At 43.8% G+C, this 14714-nt stretch overlaps 5 protein-coding genes across 5 annotated transcripts; 1 reads left to right on the top strand and 4 right to left on the bottom strand.

Annotated features, from left to right (window-relative positions):
- Nucleotides 1-464: 464 nt before the first annotated feature.
- LOC6587680 (nuclear hormone receptor HR96) lies at nt 465-4507 on the bottom strand. Its single transcript, XM_026986074.1, has 3 exons — nt 4139-4507; nt 1000-1212; nt 465-936 (listed from the first exon to the last, which is right to left on the bottom strand). Exons 2-3 carry the CDS (start codon nt 1189-1191, stop codon nt 736-738), a joined length of 393 nt encoding a protein of 130 aa, XP_026841875.1. The 5' UTR covers nt 1192-1212; nt 4139-4507; the 3' UTR covers nt 465-735.
- Nucleotides 4508-6532: 2025 nt separating this feature from the next.
- On the bottom strand, nt 6533-10106 carry LOC6588085 (nuclear hormone receptor HR96). Its single transcript, XM_002013896.2, has 5 exons — nt 9210-10106; nt 8214-9145; nt 7347-7556; nt 7069-7281; nt 6533-7005 (listed from the first exon to the last, which is right to left on the bottom strand). Exons 1-5 carry the CDS (start codon nt 9862-9864, stop codon nt 6805-6807), a joined length of 2211 nt encoding a protein of 736 aa, XP_002013932.2. The 5' UTR covers nt 9865-10106; the 3' UTR covers nt 6533-6804.
- Nucleotides 10107-10298: 192 nt separating this feature from the next.
- On the top strand, nt 10299-10797 carry LOC6588340 (ER membrane protein complex subunit 6). Its single transcript, XM_002013895.2, has 2 exons — nt 10299-10451; nt 10527-10797. The coding sequence occupies exons 1-2, from the start codon at nt 10319-10321 to the stop codon at nt 10733-10735; spliced, it is 342 nt and encodes a 113-aa protein (XP_002013931.1). The 5' UTR covers nt 10299-10318; the 3' UTR covers nt 10736-10797.
- Nucleotides 10798-10821: 24 nt separating this feature from the next.
- Nucleotides 10822-11935, bottom strand: LOC6588650 (beta-1,4-galactosyltransferase 7). The gene is made up of 3 exons (XM_026986069.1): nt 11818-11935; nt 11135-11753; nt 10822-11073 (listed from the first exon to the last, which is right to left on the bottom strand). Exons 1-3 carry the CDS (start codon nt 11912-11914, stop codon nt 10824-10826), a joined length of 966 nt encoding a protein of 321 aa, XP_026841870.1. The 5' UTR covers nt 11915-11935; the 3' UTR covers nt 10822-10823.
- Nucleotides 11936-12728: 793 nt separating this feature from the next.
- LOC113565135 (26S proteasome regulatory subunit 8-like) lies at nt 12729-14212 on the bottom strand. Its single transcript, XM_026986050.1, has 2 exons — nt 14006-14212; nt 12729-13929 (listed from the first exon to the last, which is right to left on the bottom strand). The coding sequence occupies exons 1-2, from the start codon at nt 14178-14180 to the stop codon at nt 12878-12880; spliced, it is 1227 nt and encodes a 408-aa protein (XP_026841851.1). The 5' UTR covers nt 14181-14212; the 3' UTR covers nt 12729-12877.
- Nucleotides 14213-14714: the final 502 nt, after the last annotated feature.

Below are 14714 nucleotides of genomic sequence, written 5' to 3'. Positions count from 1 at the left end.
TGGTTGTACCTTCAGAAAGAACGTGTGAATGCTCCAATATTTGGTAACATTTTAAACGATCGAGTGACAAGCAAAGCGGAAATGCCTGAAAGAGCAGGCGATCAACGTAATCGATCACTTGAAGCGAACACATCAGAATAATGGGACTGAAGACAAAAATTCTTTTCGGCATCTTCCTACATCGGATGCTCTCAGCATGTGGCTATTGCTCCCAATTGGTATTCGCGGGAAGAGTCTTCGTAGTCGGCGGGCTATCCTGTGTCTCTATATACATCGATGGAGTTATGTTGTATCGTTAATATACCATACCGAGTCGCACGCCATCAATCTCCCATATTCAGGCTATTATATAAATACGCAATAATGAAATATACCATTTTTCCTCCGTGATTCTATTGTGATTAAGGTACCAGGAATAGACCACATTTGGTTCTTTGAGTTCAGTTTTGCATTTGATTTTAGTTTATTTGAAACTAATTAAACGGTGTACATTACATTTAAATTGTGTTGCTTTGCACTTGTATCCTAAATATGCTCTCTTTGATGTAGAAATATAAAATCTATGTAGTATTTGCAACTCTATCAATCACATTCGACTAAAATCTAACATTATAAGCGACAGATAAAACAAAAATCAGTGAGCGACGCACATTACGATTAAAACAACAACAACTACAGCTCGCTGATCATCCATTATAACAGGACACCGGCATTTGATGCCCGATGCGAATCGTTTTAGTGATTTTTCAAATCAAATATTTCACGTAGCAAAGGTTCTACCTGGGATGGGTTAACATTTAAATAGACATTTATAATGAATTTGTTCAGACGCTCCACGTCTGAAATCTTTTGGATTAGCTTGATAAACGCATTTTTCGCCTCACAGCCAGAGTAAACACTCTCCAAATATCTTCGCAGAAGATAATAGTAGGAATTCTGCAAAAGTAATCCGACAATATTAATCACAATTCAGATGTGGAAATCTCAAAAAGGACAGACCTGTTCCAATCTTATCACGTCTTTGTGTATCACTCGGGATCGAGCTGAAGTGAAGAGAACGATGGCACACATTATCAAAATGATGTTCTCATCCATGCGCCATTTCTCGTCAAAGGTGGTGATGAATTTCTGATGCTCCTCGTAGATGTTTCCTTCGGCGAACTTGAGAAGGTCAGTTCGTATGGTGCCCATATTTTCTTTGGTGTGTGGCACCTGGAAAAAAAACAATTTATATTCGTAGTAAATCAAGTATTGCCATAGAACTGCTTTTCCCCCTCTAAAAGGTCCTATATATACATATATGCATAGTCTTACTGAAGCTGTTTAAAAAGTACCTCGAAAGCTGTCGTCAAGCTATAACTATTATGATTTTCATTGAAAGTTTTACCATTTAAGATGTGTAGTTGTAAAAAAGTTCCTGAATTTTCCGTACATCATCGAAATGAAATGGAAATGATGTGAGCGAACCAAAAAGGTTCAGTTTTTGTACAACTTCTCACGCTAGGGTACTTTCAGTTTCTTTTGCTGGAAAATCTCGTGAAATTCTACCAAACTGAAATGAAATGAAAACTTTAACGACCGTTTATGGAAAAACCAAACTTCTTTAACTACGTTTGTATGTATAAGGTTCTTCCGGCTTAAAGAAACTTTAAGATACGCTGAAACGAAAAGCGCAATTTAAAGCTGCACTTTTTGCGGTTCTCCCACTATCATATTTCATCGTTTCCAGGCAAAGAAAATTTACAAAAAAGGAAAAACTTTCCCACACAATACTCTCTAGCGGACCAAAAAGTTGTCTATGAAAAGTTGGATTTGCCACCACCGCACACCGGCCAAGGACGGGGGCAATAAGCGGTTTGTTGTGGTCATTGCCTTTATATGAATTGCAATCGATATTCAGAGGCGGCTGATTGGATGGTATCTATTCGACTATCGCCGAACTGAATGCGGCTTAGATGGCCAATGAAGCGGCAAATAATCAATTATGATACTTTACAGCTACCACATACATACATACATACACACATGAATGTGGAACACCTCTGACAGGCCGGCTTATGTGGCGCATACGCAATATTTCCTTGGCTGGGACTTTGCTTTGAGGTTTCCTGAATCCAACAAAATCCCAATGCAAAAGTCCTATACAATAGAACCAAACAATGCGGGTTTTCAGGAGAATATTGCGCATTGTCAGTGCGTGGTTTTGTTATTCGTCCTTATGAGCGTGCAATGTAGATAGTATATAAAAGTGTGTGGGCTTAGTATATGGTTCACATCGTGGGTATTTGTGCCGACTTGATGCACTCACCCAGTAGGCACCTCAGCTGGGCCACATCCACTATACCATGAGCCACTCATACTCGCATTCATTCACCGACCCACGCCGCATAAGTCGCTCAAGTGGTAATTAAAATTATACCAACAAAGCGACAGCTCTAGGGCTAAGAAAGAGAGACCAGGGGGGGTGAGGGTGAAAGCCTGATGGAGCCCCTGGGTGTCACAGAAAGCAAAGCGGAAACGTTGTGACCAAGAGAGTCTCTCTGCTGATGGCTGCGAGTCTTCGAGCTTGGGTTCTACTTGCTGTATTGCCGTGGCATACACGCTAACAAGTTGCGGCTGTTCACACACATTCAAAGGCCCACATAGCCATGCATACACTGAAAGCAAGTGAGTCGACTAAGTCGAGGGATTCGACAATGAGATACCCATTAGGCAGTAGATTGCAGGTTTTAGTAACCGATATATCTTATAATATGAAACGTATTAAAGTTCTTGAGGGGTTTTTCTCGATTCACAGATCGGGGAGTTTGAGAGTTCTGGGAAACAATATCGATTGCTTTCTTCTGTATGTTACATAGATTTCTTTGAACACATTATACCCCTTGTACTTGCACGCCACGAGAACGGTGGATAAAAATACTCATACATATGCGCTTTGACAAGTTGAAATATTTATGAGTGCCCGTCGACTCGACCTAAAGACGCTGGTGACAAGCCAAGAAGAGCCTGAAACAAAAACGAGTACACAAAAAAAGAAAACAATAATGAAAAGAATACTAAAAATACTACCTACACATATGCATACAAACGTACCTATGTAAGTATGTACATGCGAGTATGTATTTTTAATTTCTAAACTACAGTTAGTCATTAAATATGTATTTAGACACAATTTTGCGAGACCAATTTCAATGGTTACATTATCATCAGCGACTAATTGCTTATATAAATTGAATTATAGAATCGTTCCAACTTTTGAATTTAAGCCTGCGTCAAATACATGAAGATGAAGCGGTGTCTTGCAGTGTGCTTCACATAATTCCTGAGTCTTATATCTATTTGAACCAAATACGATGCAATTTAATACGGTCCTTTCACATCGTTCCGTTGAATCGCTGTAGTAGAAGACGGCGTGCCTCCTGTCACAATCCCCCGTGCCAAAGGGCTTGCCAACGCAATCGGGACTTATCGCCTCCAACAGGGTAAAGGAAATCGCAAGCAAGATCGCCAGCAGTTTCATGTTCGACATCGTTTCAAAGGAAAATCCAGACAAAACGATTCTGAATCAGAATTTCTGATGAAGCAAGTAAGGTCTGTGACTAGTGGAACTAATCTGTAACTTAGTTAATACGCTTTTTCAGCCAGAAACTTGATTCATTTTACACGTAATTTTCTTAAATAATACAGGGTGATGTTCTTCCTCCCAGTATTCTGCACTCAGCCGTCACCATCAAAGTACGGTCATGCATACATATATGTACATATGATATGAGCAGAGAAACTGGAACTGATTTTTCCCGGAACTATACATAATCCTAGCACTATATGGATCAACACCTCTCGGTCTTCTCGGTTGATCGTTTAGTGCATCATTAAAAATACTCTACTGAGCAGAAACTTTCGAGTGCTCGACACTTTCGTGCGGCAACCGTTGCCGCCTTCGAGTGGCAAAAATTAAGTACATACGAGTATGTATGTTTGTATGTACATATGTATATAATGCACAAAAAATTAAAATTGCAAAAAGAGGAGGAAGATGGTGAAGCTTCCGCCAAGGGTGAATTTTAGTGCGTCTGGAAGGGACGGCTAGAATCTGCCATAAATTGTATGGACTTGCTGACAGAGCAGAGTCGCCTACCTTCAAATATTTACGAGTTGTGGCACCTCCTCGCGGCTGCCACCTGGTTAATGCATCCTCCAGCCTCGCTCTTTCGCTACTGCGTTGTTGGTAAGTCCCAGGCTTAATTAGCAGCAGGTCCCAGGACTGTCCTCGAATTAAAGATTCAGCGGTGAGGGGGAAAACTAATTAACGGTTAGCGCGTGTGTTTTTCTCGGCTACTATGCAGCTGGGGCTGGAAACTTTTCGACTGCCCAACTGTTTCTGACGCGCTTTTAACACACACACAAAAGCCCAGCGACTGGCTCTTCGGTTTTCCCTTATGGTTCAATTTGTTGCACAATTTCTTGGAAAATAATCTTTGTTGCAGCGGAAAATGGAAACACTTCTTTGCTAGGGCCAAAACTTGCGTTTCGCTTTATTAACAGGAGTCGACGACTGAGCGAAATGTCCTTTTTATACACACTTGTTCGCTTTTGCTTTGCCAAGGCGAGAGCTTTTGGGGCTCTCTCCTTCTCTAGCTTCCTGTATCTCTCTCTCAAGCTCAGAGAAACGTCTAAAATTTCTCTCGCGGTTTGTTATACCCGATACTCAAAATAAGTATTGGGGTATATTTGATTTGTGGTAAAAGTGGATGTGTGTAACGTCCAGAAGGAATCGTTTCCGACCCCATAAAGTATATATATTCTTGATCAGCATCAATAGCCGAGTCGATTGAGCCATGTCTGTCTGTCCGTCTGTCCGTCCGTCCGTCTGTCCGTCCCCTTCAGCGCCTAGTGCTCAAAGACTATAAGAGCTAGAGCAACGATGTTTCGGATCCAGACTTCTGTGATATGTCACTGCTACAAAAATATTTAAAAACTTCGCCCCGCCCACTTTCGCCCCCACAAAGGACGAAAATCTGTTGCATCCACAATATTGCAGATTCGAGAAAACTAAAAACGCAGAATCATAGATAATGACCATATCTATCAGATTGCTGAATCTGGATCAGATCGGATCATTTTTGTAACCAAAAGCAAGAAATCAATTTGCAGTGGCTACGCAGCGCCCGACGTCACGCTCAGACTGATTTTCTGTCTCTCTCGCACGCACTCTTTGTGGTGTCGCTTAATATTAGCGGCGTGTGCCATACTGACTTAGTATCGGGTATAACTGTAGAGTTGCGGTGTCCGCAGCAACTCACAACGTTCCCCCTCGTTTTGTGTTTAAGTTTGCGAAAATCCGAAAAGCTTTTTTAGTTACAGGGTGCCCAAAGTTCAACGGCTTTGTTCGTAGGCCATACTTTGATCAAAGGAATTTTTATAATTTTATTTGGTATTATATGTATGTATTTATTGCCGCGTATTGACTATGGTTTGATCGATAGATGATCATTAAATACAGATATTGGATAAATAATGGTTACATCTAATTTTTCAGTAACAATTATTGTAAAAATGCACAGTCGAGAGAACTGCAACTGTGATGGGTGCTGACCTAGGAGAGCTTTTATTTATTTATCCACACCTCCAAAGGAAATCCTTGCAAGCTGCCGCTAGGTAAGTTTGGCTTCAAAAGCTTAAAAGCCTTGGCGGAGAGCTGAGCTGAAATAAGCTTTTAGATTTAAGCTCTTAGCTTTTTGTCCCTCGCGTGCGTTCCATTACTTTGAGTTCGTAAAATAATGTTCTTTTCATTTAGTTTTAATTTTCATTGTGTTTGTCTTTTCGAGTGATCTACACTCAGTGGCGGCATTACGGCCGGGGTATACTCGCAGGTGTTCACAGAAATTTATTTGATCTCTGGATGTGGTTGCTGAAAGATAGTCTCGTGGTTCAATAATAAGGCGTGGATTAAGCGGTACAAAGAAATAGGGTTATTTTATTGATCTTAAAAGGTACAGAGCTTAGTATATGCTCGGGTTCTCCTTCTGGCTCTTTCTTCGGGATCGTCTTTCGGGGTGGCCGCACGTGGCGGATAGCTGTGGTTGTACCTTCAGAAAGAACGTGTGAATGCTCCAATATTTGGTAACATTTTAAACGATCGAGTGACAAGCAAAGCGGAAATGCCTGAAAGAGCAGGCGATCAACGTAATCGATCACTTGAAGCGAACACATCAGAATAATGGGACTGAAGACAAAAATTCTTTTCGGCATCTTCCTACATCGGATGCTCTCAGCATGTGGCTATTGCTCCCAATTGGTATTCGCGGGAAGAGTCTTCGTAGTCGGCGGGCTATCCTGTGTCTCTATATACATCGATGGAGTTATGTTGTATCGTTAATATACCATACCGAGTCGCACGCCATCAATCTCCCATATTCAGGCTATTATATAAATACGCAATAATGAAATATACCATTTTTCCTCCGTGATTAAGGTACCAGGAATAGACCACTTTTGGTTCTTTGAGTTCAGTTTTGCATTTGATTTTAGTTTATTTGAAACTAATTAAACGGTGTACATTACATTTAAATTGTGTTGCTTTGCACTTGTATCCTAAATATGCTCTCTTTGATGTAGAAATATAAAATCTATGTAGTATTTGCAAATCTATCAATCACATTCGACTAAAATCTAACATTATAAGCGATAGATAAAACAAAAATCAGTGAGCGACGCACATTACGATTAAAACAACAACAACTACAGCTCGCTGATCATCCATTATAACAGGACACCGGCATTTAATGCCCGATGCGAATCGTTTTAGTGATTTTTCAAATCAAATATTTCACGTAGCAAAGGTTCTACCTGGGATGGGTTAACATTTAAATAGACATTTATAATGAATTTGTTCAGACGCTCCACGTCTGAAATCTTTTGGATTAGCTTGATAAACGCATTTTTCGCCTCACAGCCAGAGTAAACACTCTCCAAATATCTTCGCAGAAGATAATAGTAGGAATTCTGCAAAAGTAATCCGACAATATTAATCACAATTCAGATGTGTAAATCTCAAAAAGGACAGACCTGTTCCAATCTTATCACGTCTTTGTGTATCACTCGGGATCGAGCTGAAGTGAAGAGAACGATGGCACACATTATCAAAATGATGTTCTCATCCATGCGCCATTTCTCGTCAAAGGTGGTGATGAATTTCTGATGCTCCTCGTAGATGTTTCCTTCGGCGAACTTGAGAAGGTCAGTTCGTATGGTGCCCATATTTTCTTTGGTGTGTGGCACCTGGAAAAAAAACAATTTATATTCGTAGTAAATCGAGTATTGCCTTCAAGTGTGTTATGTCTTACTTTCCAGGAATCGCGATCGTCGTCGTAGATCATCACCGAACGCATTATCATCATTTCGGTACAGCCCCCTTTAAGAAGGGCCACCTGGTCCTCCTGGCACATGTCACGGAATGCAGTTATCTTCTTGGCCATCTTGATTAGCCGCTTTATAGCCACGGCCGTCAGATTGATGAGTTGCAATAGCTTCGGATTATGGCGTGTGTCGTCAGGCTGGGGTTGAACAATAAAATATAACGCACAGGTGGCTCCATTATTATCGCACAAAACATTAGGGTTTGTCTATGAAAAGTGACTCAATCGAATAGTGCGGCAATGCTTATCGCAGCGCCAAACACCTGCGTGCTCCACATTTCGTAGAAATGTATCGTATTCCCTAATTAACAATAATGAAATGTGCTAATTGCGATGAAGCTCCAACGGTAAACAGTTGAATAAACGGCCGACCAATCGTCAGCTGGAGGCTCATGAGCGCCTGCTGCCGCTGTTGATAATGGGTGATAATGCCATCGTTGGCGCTGCCCCATGCTGATAAAACCACTGTCTGGGTGGGTCTTGCCTGACAGTCGTAGACTCCCAGAGTGAGAGAGAGACCTCACTTTTATGGCGAGATTATTCAAAGTTGTGTTTACATTTTGGAGGAGCGCTTTGCTGGGCACACAGAAACGGCTCGGAAGTGACATGTCAAAGCGATACGCACTGACTCACGGGCCTGTGGGCTCCGCCAGGTGCTAAAAATATATCGGCTCCGGCACTGCACGATTAGATAAGCCGGGCACTGTTAAACGTTATAACTAAAGGAATGAAAGGGTGCTTGGTGGAGCAAATGACTGATGTGGTGGTGGTGGTGGTGCTGGTGCTGGTGGTCACCTTAATGCGATCGTCGCCCATCATCAGGGCACTTAGATCCTCGTCCACCGGATCGTAGAGAGCTTCGCTGGCCAAGCGCAGTTCGCGCAGCTTCATTTGCTCGGCTTCGTTAAGTTCGCGGTCCATGTGCATGGTCGAGGGAGCGCAAATTGGCTGTTGGGGCATATGCTGCTGCTGGTTGTTGTTTGTGTTGGCATTACAGCCATTGTAGGCGGACTGACCGCCCATGTAGGACATCTCCTCCTTTATTCGCGATGCTGCCTGAATGCTGTTGAAGGCCTGATACTCGATCCGAATGACCTCCGAGAGCACAGACTCGATCGAATTGATGCTGAAATCACTGTCCAGACTTGGCTCGTCATTGTAATTGGTTTGCATGAAGGTTTTCAGGTCGAAGTCGGGGGAATTGGCTATGTAAGGCAGTGGATGGCTGCTCGATGTGCTGGGCTGCTCATCTCCCATTTGGTTGGGACAGGGCGAATGGTACTGCAAGTCGACGGCCACGTCGTGGGGCGAGCTGGTGCTTGTGTTGATTGGCGAAGGGCTCCCGCTCTCTAGCATGGACTGTATAACCGTATCCACTCGCTCACTTTCTGGCTTTGCGTTCCGTTCCGGCTCTTGTCCGCCGCCGCTAGCCTTGTCCAGCAATGGCTTGCGGTCTGTCGGTTGGGATGAGTTCGTCCCGCCACTTAAGATGCGATTGACGATTCGGAGAGCCTCTGCTGGAGTGTTCATAAACTTATTCATGATGTCGATGGCATCCTCCGGTGAATGCATCAGGTTCTGCATGAACTCCACCACATCTGCCGGCGAGTCAACAATCTTGGAGATAATCTCGACCCCGTCCGTTGGGGAGCTCATGAACTTTGTGAATACTGTCAAAGCGTTGAACGGCGAGTTCATAAATTTACTTATGATCTTGAGGGCATCGCCTGAAAACATATGCGACTGGGATTAGCTTATGAACGATATGTGTATGTCAAGGCCACCACCAACCTGGATAGTCAATCAAATGGGATACCAGTCTGAGGGCATCATTTTGTGAGCCAATGACCTTCTCCATTACCGAGATGGCCTCCTTTTGGGTGCGCATCAATCTATTAATGGCTTGGGATGCTCGATCCGGGTCGGAGACAATCTGATCGACGATTTTATCGGCCGTCATCAGGAGCGGATTTATTTCGCTCGGCGATCGAGCGTGTGCAGATGAGCTTGCTGGTCCAGCCACGCAGCCATTAGCGCCGCTTTCCACCGATCCGCAGCTCTGCGAGTCCTGTGATCCGGAGTACAACTCCAGATTGCTGCTGCTGTCAGCTTGAGCCTTGCTATCATCGGGATCATCGGCATTCTCCATCATGCGGCGTTTGGCGCGATTGTTCTCTATTTTACGGCGCTTGATCAGCTTGTCCTCCTCGGACATGATGTTCTCGCTCTTCATGCCAATGTCTAGGCATTTTTTCAGGCGGCACTTTTGGCAGAAACGCCTCGTTACCACTGTGATGTCACAATTCTGGTTAAACGGACAGGTAAACTGTTTCTTAGCCAGGGCGTTCCGGCGAAAGAACGCCTTACAGCTCTCGCAAGTTACGGCGTTGAAATTGTAGCCAAGGGCCTTGTCGCCGCAGACGGCACAGTTTTTTGGCGGTGACATGTCACAGCTTTCAATTAGAATTCTGATTGATTTTTTAATTGCTTCAGTTTTGTTGTGGCCTGGAGCTAGTGGTTGGTACGGGGCTCCCTCAGTAAAAAAAAAAACCTTGGCCAGCACTTAAAATTCGTCAACAGCTACAACTGACGCTGCTTGTCAACATATTAAGATCTACATTAAATTTATTGATTGCACATAATGGCCCTATAGCACGCAGAAATCACTAGTCTTCGTTATCACCACCACATAATTTTAATGAATTAATGTCCGTCCAAGATCCAATCCAATAACAACAAGCCAGCCACGCCGACACGTGAATGGCTGAAAAACGCAACTGTGAGCAACGCCACGAAATTTTGAGTAGGAATATCGATATTATACCATCCCTAAACTGAACATTCGATGGTTTTGCAGCTGACAATTTTTTCTGAAAATAAGACGAATTTAAACAATTAAAATGAATCGAGTAAAGACTGCACAGTCCAAAACTGGCGAAATCATTGCCTACAGCGAAGGAGCAATTCGCAACAACATATCCGCAGTGGAGTACTGCCGGACTTCGATGGCCGCTATTTCGGGCTGTGCTGCTGGTAATTGACACAAATTTTTAATTGATCAGCAAATGTGGAAGACAAGACCATTCATGAATGAATTCTCATTTTTAGGAATCTTGGGCTTAAGCGGCACACTGGGATTCCTCTTCTACTTCCTGTCGGTGTTTGTCCTGTGGCTGATGGTGCTGCTGAAGTCGGGCACGCAGTGGCGAAAGTACTTCATTAGCCGCAGCAACCTGCTGACCAACCAATTCATGGGCGGCCTTTGCACCTATGTGCTCTTCTGGACATTCTTGTATGGCATGGTTCATGTGTATTAAGTTAGCGCATTTACAAACATATAGAAAAATAAACATAAGATTTGACTAGGCAATACAGAAAATTATAGTGTATAGTGCTAGTACGATTCTAGGTTTGTACAACCGATGCGGCCGCTGCCGTCCCCGAGCAGTCGCACCATGGAGTTTTATTTACATCACATTCAAGCATAATGTTCAACACGGTTATGTCGATCCCTTCGATTGTCAGTCCCTGCACCTTGAGTATTTTGTACTTGACGTTGTCGAGACCCGTTTTGTGGTCCCGCTTTCGTGTCATCTCTTTTTGATTGAAGCACTTTTGAGTGTCCCGCTTCCGGTGGTGGCGATTGTGAATATGGCTTTAGAGACAAAAAAGTTTGGTGACATTGATGATGGATTAACCCTGGTGTTTCTGCTTACCCAAATGTGTCGTTGATGCCAGTCTTTATGTTTTGTGGCCGCGTGACCTGCAGTCCCGCATCTCGGATGCGTACGAAGAATTCATCGTCCTCCAAACCCCAGCCCCAATATTGATTCGACATTCCGTTCATTTTCTGAAAGTGCTCACGCCGCACCAGCAAAATACCACCAACAAAGTTATCGTAGTGATATTTCGGGTGCAGCTTTGGCCCGGCAATGTGCAGGGGTCCCATGTTGCTGGGGTATTCGTAGAGAAGATCGTCGTTGCGGGGCAACAGGTCGACGTCGTGCATGGCAATATAGTCGTAGACCTCGTGGCAAAACTGGAATCCCACGTTGATGAGGGAAGCACGATTAAAGCGGAACCTGTCCACTTGATTTAGTAGGAATATATGATGGGCAACACCTTGCCGCCGAAGGAAATCGGTGATATGTGGCACAAACTGCAGCAGCTCCTCAAATCGGTCCCGGAAGGGCACCAACACTGCCATCTTGTGTGCCGCCGTGCTGTGAACATGGTCCTGTTCCTTGGGTGCGGGTGTCACAGACGCTGATTTCTTCTGCACTGGTGCACTTCCAACAAGTTTCGCCAATGGATTTGACAGGGGGCATATGCAGTCTAAAAAAAGGAGCGACACCGATCACTATTTTTAGAATCTATCCATGTCAACCGACCCACTCACCTGAGCCCAGCGGCATGAAACTTAGAACCGCAATGCCGCCCATGCAGAAGGACAGGCCGCACACAAAAACCCAATTTATGGTGGATATATTAACCATTTGAAATAGCTGATTAACTAGTTGTCCGTCAGGCTAAAAACGGTGTCAAATCCATAGGAAAAGCAACAATTATTATTAAGACAATTTCAATGCAATGTTTGCAAGCAGTGCTGCCAGCTTAGCATATTTCTGGCTAGATCTGGCATATTTAAAAGTGGAATAGCTCATACAATTTTTAATTAGCTTCTGTGGGCTGTTTAGCTTTAGGAAAATTTTAATGACTAGCACTCTGTTATCTTAGGCATTATTTTAACAGTTTTCAGTTTATTTTTTGGCAAATATTGTCACTAAAGACTTAATTAAAGTCTATTAACAAGATCATGACTAAAATTTGTAGCATATTTATTTTCGATGTTAGCCATTTTTGGCATTTTCTGACAGCACTGTTTGCAAAACGACGGTTGAGAGCTTTCCCGAACATATGAACGAACTTAACCCACTTAACGCCTCCATTTAAACAGGTGAAAAACTTGAGTTCAGCAACGGATAACAATACTGTTTGTATATTAATGATTGGAAATCATATTCAACAATTTTTATATTCGGTTAACTATTACTATTAGATAAAAAGAGAGCGAAAAGGGGAGCCAATAACTGTTTCCAATACCTGTTCGCTAAGGCTGCGCGCAAAAGTTGAATTGTTTGAAAGTGATGAAGTGACAATGATATGAAAAACGTATGGAACCTTTTAAAATTACGTTGTCCCAACGCTATTCCCCGGCCCCGACCAGCAGTCTGAAACCACAACAGAAAACGGAAGCCAAACCAAACATACAATTAAGTCACTTATATCCAAGAATACATATGTACATATATACTTGCTCTGGTTGATGCTTCTATCGCCATAGCTACTTTTAAAAAATATGGTATTCACAAAAGCATTAATTATTCTCCTCCAAAGCACATATTATGGATTAATCTTATGGTATCAACTCTAGTACAATACTTGAAATACAAGCTGAATTACTTCCAGAACTTCTTGACGGACATGTTCTTCTCCGAGTCCTTTTGCATCACCTTGGATACGGCCATCTCAAAGTCTTCCTGGGTGACGTGGACGCGGCGCTCGCGCAGAGCATACATTCCGGCCTCGGTGCAGACGCCTTTGGCCTCAGCCCCGGAGGCCCCAGGAATCAGCTCGGCGATCTTGCGCAGGTTGATGCCACGGGTGAGGTTCATTTTGCGCGAGTGGATCTTAAGGATGTCGAGGCGCGCCTCTTCGTTGGGTGGAGGGAACTCGATCTTGCGGTCCACACGACCGGGACGTAGCAAAGCCTGGTCGAGGACGTCGATGCGGTTGGTGGCCATGATCACCTTGATGTTCTTTGTGGCCTCGAAGCCATCCAGCTGATTGAGCAGCTCCAGCATGGTGCGCTGCACCTCGGAGTCGCCCCTGCCGGTCTCCAAGCGAGCCGAGCCAATCGAGTCGATCTCGTCCATGAAGATAATAGACGGAGCGTGCTCGCGCGCCATCACGAACAGCTCGCGCACCATGCGCGATCCCTCGCCGATGAACTTCTGCACCAGCTCCGATCCGGAGACGCGTATGAAGGTGCACTCGGTGTGGTGGGCCACGGCGCGTGCCAACAGAGTCTTCCCGGTGCCGGGCGGCCCGTACAGAAGCACCCCCTTGGGCTGCGCGATGCCGAGGGCGTCGAAGAGCTCGGGATGCTTGATAGGCAACTCGATCACCTCCTTGATTTCCTTGATCTGCTTGTCAAGGCCTCCGACCATCTCGTAAGTGGAGTCGGGCACCTTCTCAACCAGCATCAGAGACACAAGCGGATCCACCTTGCTCGGCAGGATCTTGTGCAGAGTGTAGCTCTCGTTGCGCAGCGCCACGCGGCAGCTGGGAACCACGTCCTTAATGTCTATGCCCTTGTCAACATCCACCACGTACTTGCCCTCAGGATGTACCTTCACCAGCACCTTATTCTTGTCCATTGGCTTTATCACCTCGCCCACGTAGCTGCCCTGTTCCAGCAGCATCTGCAGTTCCTCGCGCAACATGCGCACTGTCGTAAATTATGAGTGGAGAAGTAGGAATCAGTGTCTATCCGAGGAAAAATTCTTAAGAACTGGACTACTCACCGTTCCCATTGAGCTCGTTGCGCTGAGCCTGGAGACGGCGAAGATTGGCGTTCTTTTCAGCCACCGTAAACTGCAGCTCGGAAATCTTCTGCATGAAGTATGATTGGAATCCCAGGCCCTTGACTGCACCGCCATTGACGGCCACAAGCGCAATATCAATATCCATCTTCATCATCACTCCAAAAATCGAATTTTTCAACTTGGCACCGAAATTTGCAAAAATGGCTTTCTGGCTTTTTTTTTCGGATGAGACGACAGTTATTGCCAGTGTGACCTCAAATTTATCGTGAAAAAATATACCGTCCGACTCTCAGAAATATGTTAAAATATACCGTCTCATTTTAAAAATATACCGTACATATTCTGACGAATTCAAGATCTATTTTACATATTCCTCGTTTTTGATCTTCCGTCGAATATTACTAGCTATATAGAACATATAGCCATGACCACATAATTTTATCCGATTAGTATATCTATTTTCTAATTGACATTAATTAACACTTGCCTTTATTGAATTTTGCGTAAAAAGATGTTTCGGCAAAGAAGGTAAAAAAAGGTTTATCAAAAATTGGGAAACAAAAATGTCGAAAGAGGATAGTTGTTCATATTGCTCAATTTAGAGATTCTGTTGAATAATTCTGGCGAACTAAAACCATTAGTTTTGCCCACATCATTTTAGACCATTGATGAATAAATTTTCTATAAG

This window comes from Drosophila persimilis, unplaced genomic scaffold (genome assembly GCF_003286085.1).
Source record: "Drosophila persimilis strain 14011-0111.01,24,50 unplaced genomic scaffold, DperRS2 tig00000000-arrow-pilon, whole genome shotgun sequence".
NCBI classification, from domain to species: domain Eukaryota; kingdom Metazoa; phylum Arthropoda; class Insecta; order Diptera; family Drosophilidae; genus Drosophila; species Drosophila persimilis.
This window is presented reverse-complemented; position numbering and strand designations above follow the sequence as displayed.